Below are 21,151 nucleotides of genomic sequence, written 5' to 3'. Positions count from 1 at the left end.
TTATTCTATCATGTTTCTGCACTTCACAATTGGCAGATTTTCATTTCTATATCAATATATATATATATATACACACACACACACACACACACACAAGGTTGTTAAAATTAAAGTATCCCTATGTAGAGGGCTCTGGAGTGAGTTCTAAGGCTTGTTCTGAAGAGAAATTTGGACAACAGGTACAATAAAGAATGCGTACAATAAAGAATACAAAAAAAAAAAAAAAAAATTTTTTTTTTTTTGTAAGGTTAGTAATACGTCAGGTGTTGCTGTACTATCCCTACAAGATGCACATGCTTCAGCAGCTAAAGCATGGTGATGCAGATATTCGTTTCACATATGCACTTCAGTTTCTGGTGCTTAAATGGACAAGTGAATACGCACAACTGTCGCATTTGGGCAACAGAAAATCCTCAAGTTATCCAAGAGGTTCTGTTAAATTCTCCAAAAGTGATAGTGTGGTGTGGATTTACGGCCGTATTCATGATTGGGCTTTTTTTTTTTTTTGAACAGGTAACACCGACTGGACCCTGCACCTGTTCCATCACTGGACAGCGATATTATGAAATGTTGGCAAATTTCGCAATACCAGAGCTGCAACAATGTGGGTGCCTTCAGGATATCATATTCATGCAAGATGGTGTGCCACGCCACATCCACCATCGTGTCCAAAGATTGCTAAGGCAACACTTTTTACAGATGAATGGGTCATCAGCCGTTGTTTCCAGACATCTTCGCCACCCTGATCACCGGACTTCATCCCATGTGACTTCTGGTTGTGGGGTTTTTTGAAGAACCAGGTGTATCGGGAAGGATGTAAATTCTGGCAGATCTGAAGGACAGCATTAGACGTCATGTGCTGACTATTCCAGTTGACATGTTATGTCCTGCTGTTCTTCGAATGGAAACTGTTGTTGACCAAAGTGGAGGACACATTGAACAATTGTAGTGCTGTTCAAGTGATTTCTATTGCCACAGTGCCATGTGGTGACAAATTTTGTAACTAATTATTTTTGATGTTTTTCACCAGTGATGGTTTTTCACTAACCTATATGCTAGTCATATTACCCCGTAGGCCTTTGCCCTTAAATATTTTATAATCTATATGACTGCTGATGTAAATAAGTTATTTGAAAAATAGTTTATAATATATATTTTTTTTGTTTCAGAATAATTTGGACATAAGAAAAGTATCATGAGCCCTACAGTGAAGGAGAGGATTAAAATTGTAAAGTGTCATGCAAAATGTGAAAATGCTGCAGAAGTCGCATGTCAGTAAAGAAGTTTTTTTGGACGTAAACCACCCAGAATAGAGGTCATAAAATAAATTGTGAAAAAGATTAATGAATGGGAACAGTGCACAATCTACCAAAACCTAGTGGACATTGTAGCTCAAAGACATCTGTCAATTTGGAAATTGTAAGAGAGAATATCGAAAGAAGGCTAAAAAAATCTCATATAAAGTGAAGTTTGGAACTTAAAATGCCTAAAAGAAGTTTAAATAGAATCATAAAGGAACTTCAGGAAATACAAGGTTTATTACCCCATGTTGCTGCAAAGTTTGAATTAGACTATCTAGATAGGATTGAATTTGCTGAAAAGTTTTTGGCCACGATTGTTACAAATTCCAATACTACTGAAATATTTTTGATAAAGCATATTTAAATGGAACTGTTAATCACCATAACTGTGTTTATTACTTTTAACAAACCCCATTTATTCTTTAGCAAAGGTGTAAACCCTCTTGGCCTAACACTCTGTGCTGGAATTTGGGCAGGAGGTGTTCTCGGACTTTCTTTTTTATCTGAGGGAACTGACAGAAGAAAGCTATCAGAGACTGCCAAAAGACAAAATCATTCCATTAATGCCATCCAAAATAAGTTTTGAGCATTGCTTTTTTATGCAGGGTGGAGCACCAGTTCACTATGCAAAAATTTTCCACCAATTCTTAGACAAAGTTCCCAGGTTGATGGATTGGATGGCAGAGTTTCATTGAATTCCCACTGTGCTCCCTGTATTTAATACCCTGTGATTACTTTTTGTGGAGATTCTTAAACAATAAAGTATTTAATAAAGGTCTCTGCTGAGCAGTCAATAGGGAGAGAATTTGAAAACATTTCTGAGCAATTGTGCCTTGTTGTGTGTGTGTGTCACTCTGTGTCCAAAAGACTACAATTTGTAAAGACAAAATGGCAGCCAATTGAAAAGATGGTGAATTTTTTTTTTTTTTTTAAAGTTTATGTATGCCCTTTCTATTGTGCTGCCACCGTTAATATATATTTAGAATAATGTCATTATTTACAGTTAAACATGTTTCCTTACTTATGGACACTCGTGCATATGCGTGTGTGTTATTTATTTCATTCGCAATTCTTAAACTTTCAGTTCTGTTACCTTTGTGCACATATCATATTTCAGTTTTATTCTTTGCTGTGTTTACAGTCTTTTTAAGTGTGTTCTGCCCTCTTATATATTATGTTAGTGAGTGATTGTACCCTCATTATGTTAAACTTGGCTGTTTTTAAATAATTGTTTCCTGGCATGCCTTTTATCTGTTATTTTTTGCCATATTTCAAAATGCACATGTTTTGGTTCTTTCTTCAATTTATACCCTATAAGGTACAAAGTAGTTTTATTATTTGAAGCTTGAAATTAGATAGTATTCCACTGGAATCACTATTTGTGGTGCATGCATGCAGTTTTAGTTCATTTTACCAGCTTTGATTGCGTTACTGGTTAGGAATGTGTTTTCTTATTGGTTGCCATAGTGTAGGGGGGCTACATCACTGAACTCAAACTCTACTGGGTTCTTTCTTTGTCTGTTGGATTATCTTATAGCTTTTCCCCTGGAGGGATACGTCCAAATTTCTCTTTCCATACCTTCCCAGTTATTTTTCCATTTAAACTTTATATATGACACATCCTCATTCTTCACTTCATTAGGCTGAATATTTTATTATCTAAATCCATTAAAGGAAAGTCCACTAAGGAAACATTATCTTACTGTCTTTCCAGAGTTTTCTACTTCCAAAATTTCTTCCAGTCAATTTTTTGTTTAATTCATTTGTGATAACCTTATTTCTGATATGTAACAGATGAAAAGTGTGTAAAGCAGGAAAGCTGCTTAACTAGGAATAATTGCAGGAAGCAACAAAGACTGAAATATTTAGGGCTGATCACATGGTAACTCAAATAAACACAAGAACTAAGCTAGAATGCAAAGATAATGTTATAGAAGTGAAATGAAATGGCACATTCCATTTGATTTCACTTCTATAAGGACAATGTGGGTTCCCCAGTTGATATCAAACAAAAAAATAAAGGCTAATTTTACAGATTAAGTTAACATCCCCCCCCTCCTCAAAACTAACTGTTTTTCTGAAGTTTTTTACTTTTGGAAGGAAATTTCTTTCAGTCATTTTTTATGTAGTTCATTTGTGATACTTTATGTAGAAAGCACATGTGTCATCTTTCACTGACATTTTGGAGCTTTCCTTATTTCTTCCAATTACTCTATAATTTACTTCATATATGGGTGGATTTTTTTTTATTTATTTATTGTTTTGGCATGCAATTTTTTTTTATGGCCGGATGCCCTTCCTGACGCCAACCCTCACCCTTTATCTAGGCTGGGAATATGCGGTGGTCATTCCCTGACCTGCTGCATCCTCCGTATTTGGTGGGTACGGGCTCGAACCCTGGTCTAATCAAGAAGCGTGTGCTATGCACTACTGCCCCTGCCCACCTGGCTACGGAAGTGCATGGGTGGACTTTATTGATCTTCTTAAAATTGATATGACTGATGTTAAAAGTTTTCAAGCTTTATTTCACATTTGATTGGCAAGTGCAAGAATATCACATACATGTAAGTGCACTGCTGTTATGGTGATTCCAGTTTGCTATCTTCTTGAGTTATACCAAAATTTATTCCAGAGATTACAGGAAATCTTTGGCAAAGGATGCTAAGAAAAACAGCAAGGACTTCTTTACTTATATAAACTCTAGAAGGAAGACAATGAATCAGATTGGTCCACTTGATATTGATGGTTTGATTGTTGATGGTCCTGCTCAGATAGCTGATAATCTGAATGAGTATTTTGCATCTACATTCACACATGAGGAGTTATTAAGGGAGGAAAATGCCAGAAGTATATCAAACTGTAACAGGCTGCTTAATGATTTTGTAATAACTGAGAACAAAGTGGAGGAGAAATTGTTGAAGTTAAACATAAGAAAGGCACCTGGGGTGGATGGGATCTATCCAGTTGTATTAAAGGAGGTGGCAAAAGGAAGTAAGCAAACCCTTAGCCATCATTATGAGAGCATCTTTGGACTCAGGAGAAGTCCCCATGGACTGGAGATGTGCAAATGTATCCCCAGTTCACAAAGGGGGATCAAAAGGTGACATGAGTAATTACAGACCTGTTAGTTTAACTTCTGTTCTGGGGGTAATAATGGAGTCACTGGTTAATGAAGTATTGCAGGAAGACTAAGTAGTGTTTGTGCAAAGTCAAATTTCTAGAGTACTTGACAAATTGGAGCAGTATGGTATTAAGGGCAACTTGCGACAATGGATAAAAGGGTGTGTGAGTGGGAGACGACAGTGTGTTAATCAGCGGATGCTGTTGCTCTTCGTGGACTAATGTTATTAGTGGAGTCTCCCAGGGTTTGGTTTTGAGCCTACTGTTCTTATGTATATTTATCAATGATATTGATGAAGGTATATTTTATCAGGATTAATATCCAAGTATGTAGATGATACAAAGGTTGGTAGGGTTTTTAATGACAGTAATAGCAGTGTGCTGCTGCAACAGGATCTAGAAAAGTTGGGCAGGGCTGAGAATGCCAACTGAAGTTTAATATTGACAAATGCAAAGTACTGCATATAAGTAGAAGTAATCCCAGAGAATACACAGCTGTGTGGTACAACACTTAGGGTGGTAGAAAATGAAAAAAGACCTGGGAGTAACTGTGCAGTCAGATGTGAAGTTTTCTGAGCAGTGCAGATAGGCTGCCAGAGCAGGTCATGGTGTCTTGTCAATGATATACAGGAATTTTGCTAGTATGAAAAAGGAGGTGGTTATCACTTTGTATAAGGCAATGGGCAGGCCACGCCTTGAGTACTGTGTACAGGTCTGGAGGCCTAATTTTAGGAAGGATGTAGAGTTGCTTTAGCATGTACAGAGAAGGGCAACAAGATTGGTGAGGGGAATGAAGGGGTCCTCTTATTAAGAAAGGCTTAAGTTCTACAAATTGCAGTGGCTGGACACTAGGCACCTGGAAAGTGATCTGATTGAGGTCTATAAGGCCTTGAATGGGTTGAGCATGCTGAATTCTGATGGGATTCTTTCACTTGCTCAGATTACAAACTTGAGGGGGCATAAAAAAATAGATGTATGGAAATTTGCCTTTAGCCAGCGGGTAGTTGATTGCTGGAACCCACTTCCATCTGTCGTTATGGAAGTTGATAGATTAAATAAATTGAAGGAGAAACTGGAATAATGTTTAGAGCGAATGGATGTGTGAAATTTTTTTTTTTGACTGATGCTACATAAGCTCATATGCTTGCTTTCTTGTATCACACTACTACTACTACTGTACTGAATCTTCTACCCTTCTCTCATGGCTCATCTGCTTCTGCATCTACTTTCTGTTTTTCTCCACATTTGCAGTAGCTGGTTGTCTTACTAACTTAAATAAATTTCTGTCAATTTCTGTCATAACCAGCACGTAATATCTGTGGTAAAGATCAGTCAGTTTTGAACCTACTTAATTTAAAATTTTTTTTGTGACCCTTGGCGCTTTTTTTTTTTTTTTTGCTGATTATTCTGATTTTTTATTTAGGTAACCAACAGAAAAGGATTACATCGCTCTATTTTAAATGTTACAAAGAAATGGTTTGGTCCTAATAAGCCAGGCATCCAGGGTCTGGCTGCATCAACTACATCCGTAGTGTAAGTTAACTACAAATGGTATAACTTTGTGTAGCTATTTTTATAGAAAAATAAAAATATAATATATATATATATATATCACTTTTTAAAAAAAAATTATATTGATTTACCTATTAAAATAAAATTATAATACAGAAAACTTGCCTTGCTGGTTAGGAATGTGTACTAGTCACTTTTCATACTTTATGTGAACTAGCTATTCAGTATCCAAAAATTCAGTTTTTTATTACAAGCTACATGAATCTAGTTAAACTGTGTCATTTTAATTTCTGAGTAATAATTTATTTTTTATTTATTTTTATTTTTATTTTTCGTAGTTGTTGGTGCATCGGCTTCTGTGGCCATAATGCACCTCCCAAGGTTTTTGCAGTACTTTGATCCAAGCCTGAGGAGGGATTCAAACCCGCAACCTTTGGGTTGCCAGGCAGGCACTTTGCCCACCCGGCTAGCCTATTCGGCTCTGAGTAATAGTATTAACGATATACCTAGATCTTTTCAACATCGTGGCGAGATCCAATATTCCTTACATTTCGAGGGTACAGCTCTAAAACAGTGTTCGCATGCTGGCTGATAGTTAGTACACTAGACTCAACCTATTGGTAACTCTCCAGGAGGCTTCCGGATCAGCTAGTGTATAATCCTGCTACCTCTACTCTGCCAGATCGTGACTGGAGGGAGTCCGAGTAGTGTGTATGCAGGGAGCATTGTCGAGGCCATGTTATGTCAAGGATCTTGGTATATTCTTACCATGTGTACGCCATATCCAAAAATTTCATTACTTCATACATCATGGCCCACCCAATTTTTCTTACTATTGAATACACCATGAATTGTCAAACTAATAGAGCAAGCTTATCTGTGAAAAGATCTAAACCTCCCAAGCACTTCCTAATTCATTTCACAAATATACATGGTATAGATGTGCTAAGGCTGTTCAAGAGAAGAACATTTCATATTGTAATTGGCTTATTTCGAATTCTGTAGTTTCATTTTCTGCCTACACCAACGCTCACAACAATTGTAAAGCAGTTATTAATCAATTTTGAACAGACTAAGAGTAGAAAACTTGCTTCTTGCCCTAATGGTAGCCGAGCATTTTTGTCTCTTGCCAAAGCTATTTGGCCGCAATTTTTGCCCATCTTTGGTCCCACCTCTGTCAAAACCAGATGGTTCTGTTGTTACTTCAGCCAAAGATAAAGCTGACCTATTAGCATCCTATTTTTCTTCCAACTCATGTATTAATGATCTAAATTATAGTATATCAGAAATGTCACAAAGTGTTTTCAGAATATTTTGTTATGGAACTACATATTTCTGTAAAGATATTAGGAATAATCTGAATGAACTGAGCATTGAACACAATCCTAATGAATGGAATATATTTATTGATTCCTCAAAATGAAGTTTAAAAGAAGTTTACTGCTCAGTGGAAATGTATTCCCATCAGTTTCTTTATTTCATGCCACCAGCTTGAAAGAAATATATTAAAGTATGTCCAAAATCCTGAGTGCAATAATGTACCATGACTTTGCTTGGAATTTCTGTGGTGACATTGAAGTAATTGCGTTACTCAACTGGTCTACAGGTGGGTTTCACAAATTGCTGATGTTTTCCATGAAAATAATGCAACAAAAAAACATATTGTGTATCACTGGGAAAAGAGGGAGGAATTTTTACTAGGGAAAAGTAATATAAAATGTTTCACTGGTTGAACCAAAAAAGGTTCTTCTTCCACCTTTGCATGCGAAGCTAAGTAAATAAATAAATAACACTTCACCAGTAGAGAATACTATTGTTATTTATTCTCGGCGGATACCACCACCCGAATGGCACCATTTCAGAGCTTGTTGGCTTCTCTTCAGTGGGTGGGCAGGTACCCTGGTGTTTCAATAGTGACAACCCGGTTATGAAGTATAACTTCACAATATGAGAGATGCCTGATCGTGCGTAGTGATATAGATTATAAAATGTTTAAGGGCAAAGGCCTTATGCTACGAGGTAGAATGACTATCATGTAGGTTAGTGAATGAGGTAGTACATATTCGAGGTAGTACAATACCATAGCAACTCGTTGTGAAGGCATTCGCAATATGAGATATAACCAAAATGATGCCAATGTAATTAATTAATTAAATTAATTAATTCAACTACTTTGGTAGATAGCTATGTTAAAATGATGCATTTGCACTAATTGATAGTCACTAATTGATATGGCTGACCGGGCTAGCCGAGTGGGTAAAGTACCTGCCCGGCAACCCAAAGGTCGCGGGTTCGATTCCCGCCTCGGGCTTGGATCAAAGTACTGCAAAAACCTTGGGAGGTGCAATATGGCCACAGAAGCCGATGCGCCAACAACTACCAAATCAAAAAAAAAAAAAAAACTAATTGATATCACACATGATAGTCATTCTACCTCGTAGCATGAGGCCTTTGCCCTTAAACACTTTATAGTCTATATCGCTACACACCATCAGGCATCTCTCGTATTGTCAAGTTATACTTCATAACTGGGTTGTCACTATTGCAACACCAGGGTACCAGCCCACCCACCGAAGAGAAGCCAACAAGCTTTGAAACGGTGTCGTTTGGGTGGTGGTATCTGCCGAGAATAAATAACAATAGTCTTCTCCACTGGCGAAGTGTTATTTATTCGAGGTAGTACAATACCATGGCAACTCGTTGTGAAGGCATTCACAATATGAGATAACGAAAACGATGCCAATGTAATTAATTAATTTAACAAATTCAACTACTTTGGTAGATAGCTATGTTAAAATGATGCATTTGCACTAATCTACATGACAGTATAAGAGGGTTAACAAAAGCTTGATGTCACCTAGGAATTAGGGGAAGATTAGTTTTATTGGCATATATGATATATTTAAGGATAGATGGATTGGGGGTGATTCTGCTTGTCAGAAGCAGCCTTTGCGTAGTGAGTGAGGAAAGTGAGAGTAGATTTTGAAAATTGGGGAAAGTGAAAGATTGTGAAGAGCGACAAGAGCCTCTATATGCAAATGGAATGGGCAAACAAGTATGTGTACCTTATTGTTGGGGGGGGATTTCAGTCTTTTGCCTACTGATTTTAACAGTTGGGCAGGAAACAGACCCCTCTAATAGTAGAACATTATTTAATATCACCTAGATGTTTGTTATCTATACCAGCATGATAGTGAATATATCAGAAAGAACAATATAGGGTTGTGATTAATGGATAGTCTTCAGATTAGTATAATGTCAGAAGTAGCAATCCTCAAGAATCAGTTCTTTGACCACAGTTATTTCTAATTTTCAAAAATGACAAGGAGATAGAGGGTGTGATGTCAAAATTTGCAGATGATATAAAGATTAGGAGAGTCATTAATGATCAGTGCTAAGCAGTGCTCCTTCAGGATGACTTGGACAGGCTTCAAAAATGGTCAGAAAAGTGGCAGCTATGTTTTAATGCAGCAAAATGTAAGGTATTACACTTCAGGAATAGCAATCCCAAAAAAACTTATACATATATACTTCGTGGGGAAGCTGCTGAATTACAAACAGTATTGAAAGAAAGAATATGTGAGTTATGATAGGCAGCTATAAAGTTCTCTGAGAAGTGTAAACAGGCAGCCAGGAAAGTTTATGGTGTCCTATCAATGATTTATCAAACAGTATCCTATTGTAGAGAAAGGTAGATCATGATCCCTCTGTATAAGGGAATTGTAAGACCACACAATGCAGATTCCATCCAAAAAAAAGGAAAAGGACATCAAGCTTCTTGAAAGAGTCCAGCCCACATGGTGAGATCTGCAAAAGGATGACCATATGAGGAAAGGCTTTGATTACGTAGACTACAGAGCTTCACTGTTATAAAGGATTCCAGGACTAGGAGCCATAAATTCAAATTATGGAGAAGAGGTTTAGATAGATTGTAGGAAGTTTTCTTTTAGCCAGTGAGTTGTTGATTACTGGAACAAGTAATTGAAGAAAAAATTTGAAAAAAATCAAAGGTCAATTGGGTATGAGGAGGGAAGTACATAATTAACCTATTTTTTTTTGTTTATCTTCCTTTATATTTTTGTTTTTGATTTATTATTATTGATTCTTTTTTTATCTATTCATTATTATCATTATTCTCTTTCTTTTCCTTATGTGTTTTTTCCCATCCTGCAATGGGTATTGTTACCAGGTTTGTGGGGTGTCTGGTTACTATTATTGGTCAAGGAACTCTCTGACCATCCTACATGTTTTCAGGATTGTGGCTTCCTGAAGTTCCATTCCATGGAAGGCACTTCTGGAAAGCCTGTTGCTGCTACATTCTTATGGAAACTCTTTGACACTATGCCACTGGTTAACATGGTGATTGGAATTGTCATTGCTTGTTATATATACCAATTTCTCTGACTTCCTGTCTTTAGTCTGTGTATTTCCTGATCTTTTCCTCCTATGTTTTTTTGAGATTGCTGGTGTTGGGTACAGCTGTGTCAAACAGCCAGGTAGCCATTTACTTCTTGTCAACGAGGGTTATGTGTAGTCTGTTGTGCAGGATCATTATGGCATGGTCCCAGTATAGTTTGAGAGTAGGGGTCTCTAGAAAGAGTACACTTTCCTTGATAAACTGGTATTTTTGCACTAGTCTTTGATGTGCTATCCTAGTGATCTGGTCATACTATGAGTGTACTCTGGGTGATAACCCAGCATCCTGCGGCGATGTTCTGGATTGTTTCTGGGACCAGGTGGCATCGTTCGTGTGTGTCATTTGTCACTCTGGGGTTCTTGGTGATGTATTTCCTTAGTTTCTGGTGTTGGCTCTAGGAAAATTCATCACCCATAATTTATAACTCAGAGTTCACTGTCCACAATTACCTGCCACCACAGTTCATCGTGTGCATAATTCATAGCCCACGATTCACACCTGGAAAATTATCACCTGATTAAAAATATTGTTTAACTGCCAGTGATTGTGATCATGTTTGTAAATTGATTTTTGGTTCTATTAAACAGCGATTCTAATAAGTGAATTTTGTCCACAGGCTAGAGATATAAAAATATAATGGATATAAATATGTATAAATTTAAACTTTATTACTCAACAAGCTAATAAAATTAAACTACACAAGGCAACTGGTAGAAGTAAGCAAAGTGAAATGTTTGGTAGCAATCTGTAAAATAGAATGGCTGCCAAACAAGATTAATGGTCATGTTCAAGTAAGAAATTGATGGAATACGCCAGCTGTAGAACTACAGGATTATTGAGTGGTAGCTTAAAGAGGTTTCACTGTATATGTAAAACTGTATTTCCTCAAATAATACTATGCAAATAATACATTTAACACTATAATGTCAATCAAGAAATTTATGTTTTAAATTTATTAACACATTGACTGCCAAGCTAGTTTAAGAAAAAAAATTCCCCTGGACCAAAAAATATTTAGTAAATAATTTGATTAGTAATTCTAAAATAAATATTGAAATGTCAGTGTTATGCAGTTTTTTTGCTTAAAATATCAAAAAAAGTCTTTTTTTGTGTTGCATATATGTGGCCGACGTGGCCCAGTAGATTACTTTATTTCTTGAGATGCCATGTCAGCCACATACGTGTGATGCTATTATGGCATACATATGAAAGTTGTTTGTGATTAGTTTATTGCGCGCGCAGCACAGCGCATGCTGCAATAAAACTAATCACGATAAAATAAACAAAAACGTCGCAAAAAGTTTGTCAGTATTGTTAGAGATTTTGGGAAAACAAGTTCATTAGCGCACTGTATTATCCATCATATTGTGTTGTGTTTTTCCACAAGTTTGTACAAGTGTGTTCTAAAAAAAAAAAAAAAAATCTGAAAAGCAATGGCTAAAAGGAGAGAAACTGAGAGAAATTGCTGAAAATCTCAGTAGCCTGACGTAGCCCAGTGGTCAGGAGCGAGAGTGCATAGCATGCGTTCCTTGAGTGGACCGGGGTTCAAGCCCGTGACTACTAAACACGATAAATATTTGTATTGAGGATTTATTGTAAACTCTACTGACATTGTTGTCATGCCGGAGTATAAACAGAAATTTTTTTAAAAATTTTTTTAGTAGTTCTGAAGGTGAAAAGATTTCTACTCTGCTGATTCGGTAAAAGATCCTGACTGAAATATTTCTTCAAATGAAAATATAGAAGAAGTGCTTCAAGACTGAATGGAAGAAGGAAACACGGATGAGCAATTTGAAAAGACCAAAGAACCTGAGATTGAAGTGACTGAAACAAATGATGCTATTGAATGGACTGAATATGAAGGATGCCAAAAAAAGATTAGATTTTACAGGCAAATTGGGACTGCAAATAGACGTATCAAGAAACATTATTCATCTTGGGGCATTTTCATTATTTTTTGATGAAGAAGTAATAAATCTTATTGTAACGGAAACAAACATATACTGAACAGAAAATTCAGAGTACCTGAGCTTCGCAGCAGAGTCGTCTAAAAAAGTGCGTTTCAACAACTGCTGATGAGATAAGAAAGTTTTTTAGGCTTCTTATGTGGATAGGACTAGTAAGATTGGGCAGTGTTACATCTTACAGGTCAACCAAACCTATCCATAAAAATAATTTAGTAACAAAAAAATTGTCTTGCAACAGATTTGAATTGTTGTTGCACCTCATTCACTTTTCAGACAATGAAAACTGCTATTCTAGGGGACAAGCCCAGTAAGATGCAACACCTGATAGATGTTTTGCAGCTGAAATATCAGAAAATATTTTTCCCCTTCGAAGATTTCGCCATTGATGAAACTCTTATTCCTTGGCGGGGCAGGCTAATATTCCGACAATATATTCCAAATAAAGCGCACAGGTATGGAATCAAGCTGTTCAAGTTATTTTCCATTGAAGGATATACCTGGTTGAGCAAGATCTATTCTGGTAAATCCGAAAATTATATAAAATCCATAGGTTTAGCTGCAAAGGTCTGCGATGAGTTATCACAAGGACTTCTAAGTGAAGGTCGCACCTTGTACGTAGACAACTTTTATACCAGCTACCATCTGGCGTTATCGTTTCTTCATAAAAAAAACTCATGTTGTTGGTACATTATGAGCAAATAAAAAAAGTTATACCCAAAGAAGTCATGTACTCAAAGCTAAATAAAGGGAAGATGATCGCCAAGGAAGAAAAAAATGGAATTATTGTTCTTAAGTGTCTAGATGCTCGAGATGTGAGACTCCTAAAAACAAAGCATGCCCCAGAAATGGTTGATGGACCCTCCACCAGTAAAGGAGGATGGAAAGAAGCAAAAAAAAAAAAAAAAAAAAACCACTTCCTATTCTAGCTTATAATAAGGGAAAAGCAGGCATTGATCTGTTGGATCAAATGGGCTTGTATGCCACAACGCTAAGAAAGGGGGTAAAGTACCGGAAATTAGCGATAGAATATATACTTGGAATCACCTCCTTATATGTGGTGTACAAGAGTGCCATGCGAAAATAAATAAAAATAAGAAGCTTTTGCGAAGAGGTAGTTAACTACTACTATATTTGCTAAATATAGAACGGAAAGAGAAACGTGAAAAGCCAAAATGTGGTAACACTCATATACCAACGACAAAAATTGATGCAAACAACAAGAAAGTTAGAAGGATGTGCGTTTTTTGTTACGCAAATTGAAAGTCAGAAGGAAGATCAGTTGCTAGCAGAAAGGGGAAAAGAGTTTCGATGTATTGCCCAGAGACTGTATTCATCAGCCTTTCAGTTGTTTGGACAACACCATAAATCTTGGCGCCTCCGTAGCCAGGTGGGAAGGAGCAGCAGTGCGTAGCACATGCTTCCTGATTAGACCGGGGTTCGAGCCCGTCACCACCAAATACAGAGGATGCGGAAAGGTCAGGAATGACCACCGCATATCCCGGAGCAATATGGCCTTAGTTGCTAATGCTCCTAAAAAAATCCAAAATAACAATAACCATAAATCTTCACGATTTTGTAATTATAAAATTTGTAATAATAAAGAATTTTTAAATAATGACCAGTTACTTGCTTATTTTTTCTCATAGCGCCATGCAAATTTCATCACATGTAACACCAGAGGCCACGCTTTCCAAAAATAACATAAATTTCCAACAATCAGCATCAGCGCTATACAGCCGACGCAGCTTCCACTGAAACAGTGGGCGTCGGCAATATATGTCCGCCACACCACCCAAAAAGTGTAATGGTGTCAGACCTATACAGCCGACATGGCAGTCAATGTGTTAAAATGCCCAGTTGCGAGTAAATGCAATCACTGAAATAATCGACTGTGTTTTTGTATTTGAACTACTTGGTATACACCAATGAGCCAAAATATTATGACCATCTACCTAATATGACATTGGTCCTCCACATGCAGCAAAAACAGATCGTATGGCGAGGCATGGATGCTACAAGATTTCTAAATGTGTCTTGTGGTATCTAGTACCAACACGTAACTAGCAGATCCTTTAACTCCTGTAAGTTCCTGAAATGAGGCCTCCAGACCTGTACGCAGTACTCAAGGTGTGGCCTGACCATTGCCTTATACAAGAAGGCAATCATCTCCTTATCCCTGCTAGCAAAATCCCTGTATATCATTGACAAAACACCATCAGCTACTCTTGCAGCCTATCTGCACTGCTCAGAAAATTTCATATCTGACTGCACAATTATCCCCAGGTCCTTTTCATTCTCCACTACCCTGAGTGTAGTACCTCCCAGTTGGCATGTTACTCTGGGGTTATTGTTACCCATATGCTGTACATATGGGTAACAATTTCAATATGGGTAATAAACTTCAGTTGCATATGTTACCCATATGCAACTGAAGTTTAACATTTATCAATGTTAAACTTCAGTTGTCACATCTTAGCCCATCTGCCCAACTTTTCCAGATCATGTTGCAGTAGTGTACTATCATTACTGTCATTAACAACTCTAAATTGATAAATACAGAAAACAACAACAGGACTCCACTAATAGCATTAGTCCATGAAGAGCATTGTCCATTGATCACCTCTGTCTTCTCCCACTCAACCATCCTTTTTTCCATTGTAGCAACTTGCCCTTATGTTGATCCCCCCCCCTTTCTTCGGGGTATGCCTGTGACGTCTATCCTGCTTCAATTTATGCAATCAGTTAGGACAATAATCTGAGCCCTCGGAAATCGGGGGTTTTAAGGACCCCGGATCTCTGCAGCTGCAAATCGCGTTGTGTTTTTTAATGGAAAGATCGCTTAGCATCTTTCCATCCCGCAAAAATCCATTTTCTTTATTTGTTTACCTTGGCATGGTTTAAGATGTTGACAGAGAGAATGCGATGTGCAAATAACACTTAACAACATTTATTGTCAACAAAAAGGCCATGTATACAATCTACTTTCACACAATAATAGTACAATGAGTAAAGTGTGCATCAATTCTAAGTGCAATGATATGCTAACAGTAGGACATAGTTAGAGTTACAAAATTCAGTGGTCTCGCAATTTCATGCGATCGTACATTTCATCTTTCTAAACAAATCTTGTCCCTTACTTCTAACGTCTTTTAAACAATACTAGAACGTAAACTATGATACGCCTTATTGAATTAATTCTAATTTCCACATATAAAAGAAAATGAGAAAGGAAGCATTGAGTTCACACATATTCCTTTATACATAAGGATGGTTTGCTTGCCAGGTTAAGTTGGTTTGTCCTGGAGTCTGTTACAAGGCTTCCTTCTATAGTGGAGTGGTCTGTGGTCTTCTCTGGCCATCACAATTCTATCTCTTCAGCCAGACCGTATGGTGCGGCCAGCTACTGAAGAGGCTTGGGTGAGAAGCCGATGGTGACTTCAGCAGCGACGGCGACCAGCATCGATAACCGCTGTGGTCCACTAGACAATGGTGAACTGATAGTATCTATGTTGATGGTGAAGATCTTCTGAGGAACATAGGAGTGATGTTGACCAGAACCAGTAGAGCCTTTGGCGACGGAGACAACCCCCCCCCCTTTGGGCCCTTTTTATATTCTGTGCTCTCCTTTGTCTTCCAGAGTAAAACTCTCTCATTGGCCATTGGAAGTCATGAGTTTCCTGCCCCAGACGGTCCAGGGATGACTCATGCTTCCAATAGGATCCCTCTGTCTCTGGTTAACTTATTTGGGCACCTTGGTGTTGGAGACATTAATAAATAAAAATGCCCACTTACTTTCTCATGCTGGCTTCCCTTCTTGCCAACCTTCCACGACTTCCGTTCTGTTACCCCGGTTGTAGAATCTTTTGGGTATCGTGGTTGGCGAAGGGGGCCTGACCTACTGCATTCTTTCATTGTAGATTAATTGATGCAATTCTAGATGTAACCTTAGATAACATTCTCTCTGGCTCTCCGTATCCAATGTTCGACATATGCTGCGAATGTACTGGCCTTTAGCCCGGGTGCTATGATAGTCTTAGGGGAAGTTTTATCTTGCTTTTCATCAGATTTGGGGGAAGAAAGTAGTTAGAGTGAGAGATTTTCACGTTCCCTATGATACGAACTTCGCCTAGCTACAATGGAAATATTTTCTTTATTCTTTCAATTAGCAATAGGTACCCAATAGTTACATGGCTTCGTGTTGTTCTGTTACAATATTAATAACTGAGTATGAGAGTGGGTTGGTTATAATTACAGGGAAGGTAAAAACTCTTGGCTAACACTTAATGCCACTTTGCTCCAATTTTTACAGTAGTCTTCTATGTGCAACAGTATCTAAAGCTTTCCTAAAATCCAAGTACGGGTAGCCTTTATCAGTACGGCGCTACTGATTCGCAGTAACGCCGGTCACTAACCTCAAGCCATTTTTATTTTTGAAATTTTTTTTATAAATTGAAAGTTTAAAATCATCAAACAATTTATGGGCATCATACTGTACTATGTATCATGCACTGTTCATGTGATCAAGAACAGTTGAGCTAATCAGCAATTAGTGCCATCTGTATCAAAGTTTCTGCCCTCAAAGTAGCCACTTTGGAGGTAAAGCATTCAGTTGGTTGTTGTTGTTGTTGTTTACACCATGTACTACACGTTTTGGAAATTTATTACTAATTGCGCTATTAATAAGTTAAATAATCATTAATAGTAGTGATAACAGTGTGCAGCTTTTGCCAGTCATGACAGCCGTGATACTGATAGCCATGTGCAGTTTTTGCCAGTCATATTATTAAGGTTTTAATTTAATTAGAATAAAGAGATGTCATGTCTGGTAAAAGAAGTTCAATGAATACTAGTGAAAATGAAAGCATGAAAAAGGCATGTCGATCTATCACATTGGAAAATAAGATGGAGGTTATTTGGAGGATAGAAGCTGGTGAAAGCAACCCTAATGCGTGTAGGGCTATGAATATGCCTCCATCGACTGTTACTACAATTATGAAGAATGCTGATGAAATGAAACAATCGATTCAAAGTGCTACACAAGTTAATTACAGCAGAAATAAGCTTTTGGAAAAATGGAGCAATTGCTGACACTTTGGGTCGATGATTTGAACCAAAAAAACATTCCCTTGACCCATGCTGTAATAACTGAAAAGGCTAAGTCAGTTTTTGAAGATTTAAAGAAGAAAGAAGGTCAGTGCAATGAAATATTTTTGGCTAGCAAGGGATGGTTCATGAGATATAAAGCAAGAACCAAATGCAGATGTTGAGGTGGCTGCTGCATTCCCTGTAGAGTTTCAGGCCATAGTACAGCAGGGTGATTACCCTTCATATATCATCTTCAATGTTGATGAAACAGGCCTTTACTGGAAAAAGTTGCCCTCAAGGAACCTTCATTGCCCATGAAGAAAAGTCAGCTCCTGGATTTAAAGCATCAAAAGACAGACTGACACTTTTTTTTGGAAGCAAAAATGTAAGGCAATTTAAAATTGAAGACAATGTTGCCTCTGTACTGGAAGTCAAAAAAGAAGGCTTGGGTGACACAGAACATCTTCTTGGATAGGTACACCAACTATTTTTGCCCTACTGTTCTCAAATTCTGCAATGACAAAAATTTACCAACCAAGGCTGTTCTTCTTTTGGACAATGCCCCTGGACATCTTACATATCTGGGTGAAATCAGAATGCCTCTTAAAGTTAATGTTGTCTACATGCCCCCTAATACAAACATCAGTTTTGCAACCCATGGACCAGGGAGTAATAGCTGCCTTTAAAGCTTATTACCTGCAGCAAACATTTACAGAAATGGTTAAAGCTTTGGACGTGTCCAACATTACCATAGAGAATATTGACGGTCATTCAATGTCTTAAAGGGCATCAATCACATTAACACAGCCTGGCAAGAAGTGAAAAACTTCTCCCAGATTTCATGCATGACTTTGGAGGACTCAAGCCACAACAGAATGTTGTGGCTTGAATCCTCCAAAGGCACAAGAGGCAGGATTAGAAGAAGTTACAGTTGAAGATGTCACTGAGCTCTTGAAGAGTCATGAAGAGACTTTCAAATGAAGACCTTGAAGAGTTAGCTGCAAAACCTAGCCAACAGCAGGAGGAAGAGACAGAAGAAGACTCTCCTCTAAAAATTATGAAGACCAGTGATCTACAATTTAGATCCTTGCAAGTGTAGAGGCCCTAATGAGCTCTGTGAATTGATCACGACTGGAAGAGGAGTGTCACAGTTAAAAGGGGTGTCGTATCAAAACTGAGCCTGTATTTTGAAATTCTTAAAGAAAGGAGGAAGAAATCCAGGCAATTAACACTTGATCCTTTCTTCAAAAAAAGCCAATCTTCTCAACTAGGGCTGTCAACTGAACATCATCAACCAGGGCCTCAACAGCAGATCCTCAAACAGGATCTTCAAGAGCCAACTAAAATTTTGACATTACACCACTGTCAAAATGTTTTATGTATGTATTAATTTATTTTTTATTTGCATGTATATACTTATTATATTTATGAAGGTTAAAAATAAAACGCTTTTTTAATTAAAAAAGTTTATTTCTCTGCTTTATATATACCAGTGTTGAAAAGGGGTAGGTAAAATTTAGGTGCCCAGAACCTAAATCTGTCCCATTGACTCCATGATATAAAGGGTTCCATTTGCACCTGCACCCGAGGAACCTAACCCCGGCGTAAATCGAGGGCTACCTGTACATGATACCAAAATTATTTTTTGCATCCAGTTTCTTTGTGACCACATCACAGTATCCAAACAAATTTGTCAGACAGGACTTCCCCTTAACAAACCCATGCTGTGTCTGAACTATAACTGTAGTCTTGTCTAGATGGTCCTGCATTTCTTCTTTTACCAGTGACTCCATTATTTTCTGTGGAACAAAAGTTAAGCGAATAGGTCTGTAATTACTCGTGTCACCCTTAGATCCCCTTTTGTGAATCGTGGACACATTTGCACATCTCCAGTCCATGGGGGACCTCCTCTCAGTCCAGGAAAGCTTTCATAATTGTGGCTAAGGGTTTGCTTACTTCCTTTGCTGCTTCCTTTAATATAATTGGATGGATCTCATCCATCCCAGGTGCCTTTCTTATGTTCAGTTTGAACATTCCACTTTGCTTTCAGTTATTACGAAATCATTTAGTTCCCTGCCAGAGGTTGATAAGCTTCTGGCCTCCACTTCCCTACAGACTTCCTCATATGTAGATGTAAAATACCCATTCAGTTTGTCAGCTACCTCAGCAGGTTCATCAACGATCAATCTGTCCATGTCAAGTGGACCAATATGATTCATCCCTTCCTTCTAGATTTTACGTAAGTAAAGATTATTTGAACAATTAACAGAATATCCATTTGGTGATATTATTCAAAAGTAGTGCATTTCTAAAAAAAAAAAAAAAAAAAAGACCTTCCTAATAAGGCCACATAGATTCTGATACTTTTATAAGATAAATTTTAGATAAGTTGTAACTTGAAGAATATTTTTCAAACTTTGTCTGATCATGTTATATATTTCTTGAGTATATCAAAATAGAAAATTAGAATTCCACAATTTTCATATAGAAGTTCCAATAATAAAATTCAACAGTTATTTAAAAATCTTTCTTACCAATATATCTTAAATCTGTGCTTGTGCAGTTTTGCATTATAAATAAAGAATTTAAAAGCTTACTTAGTTTAATTTTTTAAGTTGTGAATTATGATTTTCTTTCTGTGGAAAATTTTGGTATTTTTATCTTTTCATTTAAATAAGCAATTAAGAATAGTCTTTATTTTAGATACGGACAAGATGCTCCAGAGTTACAAGTTCGAAAACTTGGAGACTTGGCATTCATGTTTCAGTTATATGAGCTGTCATACCAAGCTTATCATAATGCTAAGCGAGATTTCAGCAGCGATCAGGCTTGGCTCTACTTTGCTGGTGCAGTGGTAAGGGATGAGAATTTTCATTTGTGATCTTGTTTAAAATCTGAAAATATAAAAATGTTCTTTGTGCCAAAAGAGCCCATTCCCCCCCCCCCCCCCATTTTGTGATCTGTTAAATATAATTAAGGCAGAAAAAGAAAAGATAAAGATATGGTCACAAGTAGGATTTCCTGATTAAAAGTACTTGAAAAATGTAGGCTAATGTCCAAGAGTTAGTGAGAAAACTCCAGATGATAGTAGCATTTTATTTTATAAATATATATGTGTTCAGTTGGTCTGAATTAGAAGCTCCTGTTGTGTTCACTTGCGTTTTGTGGCATATTGTTACAATATAACAAATATATACTGAAAAAAAGGTGAAAGGCCAAGCATATACAAAAAACTGCATATGGGTATCACCACTCATCAAAATACTGAGTCAAATTGCAGACAAGCTAGTGAGCATATTTTCTACTAAATGAAAAGAGAGTTACTTAGCAAACATGGGAAGAGATATAGTGAGCATGACCCTCTGGGTGAAAATACTCCACCATATGCAGTACCATTGTGGGGCTGGTGTTAAATAAAGTTCTTCAACGGCTAAAGAAAATCCATACTGTATCATGAAAGAATTGGGCATAAAGGAAATCGATATAAGGAATATTCTGTTTACTTATTGTATTTTCATATTGTAAGTAGGTGGCACGTGACTTAAATAAACAAGATTTAGTATAGTATGCTATGTAAACTATACTCATCCAAAGTAAGCTATACTCATTAAAAATAATTTATTTGCAATAAATGATTTTCTGTTGGATGTTATATATGGTATACAGTTATTATGGATACAAAAGATATGGAATACAGTTATTATGGATACAAAAAAAATTCCTTAGTTTCTATTTCTCATTACATGGTG

General features: G+C 37.1%; 1 protein-coding gene across 3 annotated transcripts in view; it reads left to right on the top strand.

The window, feature by feature from the left end:
- l(3)76BDm (trafficking protein particle complex subunit 8 homolog l(3)76BDm) overlaps window positions 1-21,151 on the top strand; it is a 582,307-nt gene that overhangs the window by 118,101 nt on the left and 443,055 nt on the right. For all 3 annotated transcript variants that reach the window (XM_090380612.1, XM_090380611.1, XM_090380610.1), the window contains 2 exons: window positions 5,845-5,954; window positions 20,106-20,256. In XM_090380612.1, the coding sequence (XP_090236738.1) occupies window positions 5,845-5,954; window positions 20,106-20,256 (261 nt within the window). The remainder of the gene's footprint in view (window positions 1-5,844; window positions 5,955-20,105; window positions 20,257-21,151) is intronic.

Source organism: Mastigoproctus giganteus, chromosome 9, assembly GCF_048544385.1.
Source record: "Mastigoproctus giganteus isolate SK-2022 chromosome 9, ASM4854438v1, whole genome shotgun sequence".
In the NCBI taxonomy this organism is placed as follows: domain Eukaryota; kingdom Metazoa; phylum Arthropoda; class Arachnida; order Uropygi; family Thelyphonidae; genus Mastigoproctus; species Mastigoproctus giganteus.
The sequence above is the reverse complement of the archived record's forward strand: the minus strand, read 5'-3'. Positions and strand labels throughout refer to the sequence as shown.